Genomic DNA, 1,524 nt, shown 5'->3' with positions numbered 1-1,524 from the left:
CCCGGTTTTGTGAGGACTTGCCTGGTCTCAGTGGGCAAGTCCCCTGCCCCTGGAGCCTCCTCCTCGGTCCCACAAATGAGGATGGTTGGTCCTCCCATCTCCAGGGACGTTTCTGCATCCACCGTCTTCCTGCTGATCAAATCCCCAGGGACCTCCATGTCCCATTTCCCTCCCTCTGACTGTAGGGTGTCTTCCTCTCTTCTCTCTCTCGCCTCTCTGTCAGGGTCTCTAGCTCCCCTGCCTATCTCTGGGGTCCCTCTGTCTCCTCTCCTGTCCCTGGGATGGTCCCCCTTGTTGGTCTCTGGGGTCTGTCTCTCTGTTCTCGGCCCTCCTCGGTGTCTCCCCTCTAGAGTCCCCCCCATCCTGTCCCATGGTCTCTGGCTCACAGCCTTCCCTGGGTGGTCTAAGCCTTCCCCCTCTCCCCTGGCTCGAAGCCCCAGGGCTGGCTGGGGTGGGAGCCAGGTCTGGGGGCTGTGACCAGGCCGGGAAGGGGAACCCAAGCAGACATGATATTTATGTTAGGACTTCAAAGTGGAGCAGAGCCCAAGCGGGGTTGGAGGGGGGGAGGCGGGGGGTTGGTGAGGGCTGTCAAGGGGCGGGAGGGGTGGGAGAGAGGCAGGCAGGAGCCAGGCTGAGGTCAGCTCAGGCCCCGCCCTGGTGAGGGTCTCCTTGGTGACACACACCTCCCCCGTGGGACACTGAGACCCAGAGTGGGCTATTTTGGTGCCGAGTTCCAAGAAAGGCACTTCCTGCACCCGCGGCCTGTCCCCAACCCCATCCTCTCTTCCTGTCACCCTGCAGGAGGAGCTGGGTCCTTGCCTGGGAGGCAGGGGGCTTCGAGGGGGAGCAGGAGCTGAGGACTCCGGCAGGAAAACATCCCTGGCGCTGGGACAGGCACGTCCTCAGCTCTCTCTGGCAGAGGCCTTGCCTGGCAGGGCAGCGAGGGTCTGGAACCCCGTGGGCCCTGACTGAGCCAGGCTGGTCCAGCCACTCAAGGCCTCTGGGGGTCACGGGGCTGCCTGCCTGAGGGCCCGAGGGGCCGACATGGCCGTGAAGGTCACCCCACCCCTGCTCCACCACCCTTGGCCTAACCCTTGCTAAAGACACCCAGCTGTTGGGGCTGGGAAGGCATGGGGTCAGGGGCCCAGGCCCCGGGCGGGATGGGCGAGGGACTGTTTGTCTCATTCTGCGACTTGGTTCCATGTCCTAAGCCCTGTCCAGGAGCCAGACCCAGCAGACACCCCTTCAGGCCGGGGCCACCTCCCCCCCGCCAAAAGCCTCCCCCGTATCAGACTAGAGGCTTGCTCTGGTCCCAAGACCCTCTGGTCCCAGGCCCACTTGGGCCTCCCAAGCCCCAGGCCCCTGGACCGTTCCCCCGGCCCGCCTTCCCCAGGCACTTCCCATGAATCACTCAGGCTGGAATCTGATGAGCTCAGGCCTCCCCGCCCAGTGCTGCCGGCCTCTGCCTCCTGCCTGGCCAGTGGGGTCACCACATCCCCCACGAGGGTCTTCTCAGCAACTCAC

At 64.8% G+C, this 1,524-nt stretch overlaps 1 protein-coding gene across 1 annotated transcript in view; it reads right to left on the bottom strand.

The window, feature by feature from the left end:
- Positions 1–158, bottom strand: part of CD248 (CD248 molecule, endosialin) — a 9,153-nt gene extending 8,995 nt beyond the window's left edge. Inside the window, exon 1 of the mRNA XM_010837834.1 lies at positions 22–158. Within this exon, the coding sequence (XP_010836136.1) occupies positions 22–158 (137 nt within the window). The remainder of the gene's footprint in view (positions 1–21) is intronic.
- Positions 159–1,524: the final 1,366 nt, after the last annotated feature.

Source organism: Bison bison, unplaced genomic scaffold (assembly GCF_000754665.1).
Source record: "Bison bison bison isolate TAMUID 2011002044 unplaced genomic scaffold, Bison_UMD1.0 scf7180017864080, whole genome shotgun sequence".
Lineage (NCBI taxonomy): Eukaryota > Metazoa > Chordata > Mammalia > Artiodactyla > Bovidae > Bison > Bison bison.
This window is presented reverse-complemented; position numbering and strand designations above follow the sequence as displayed.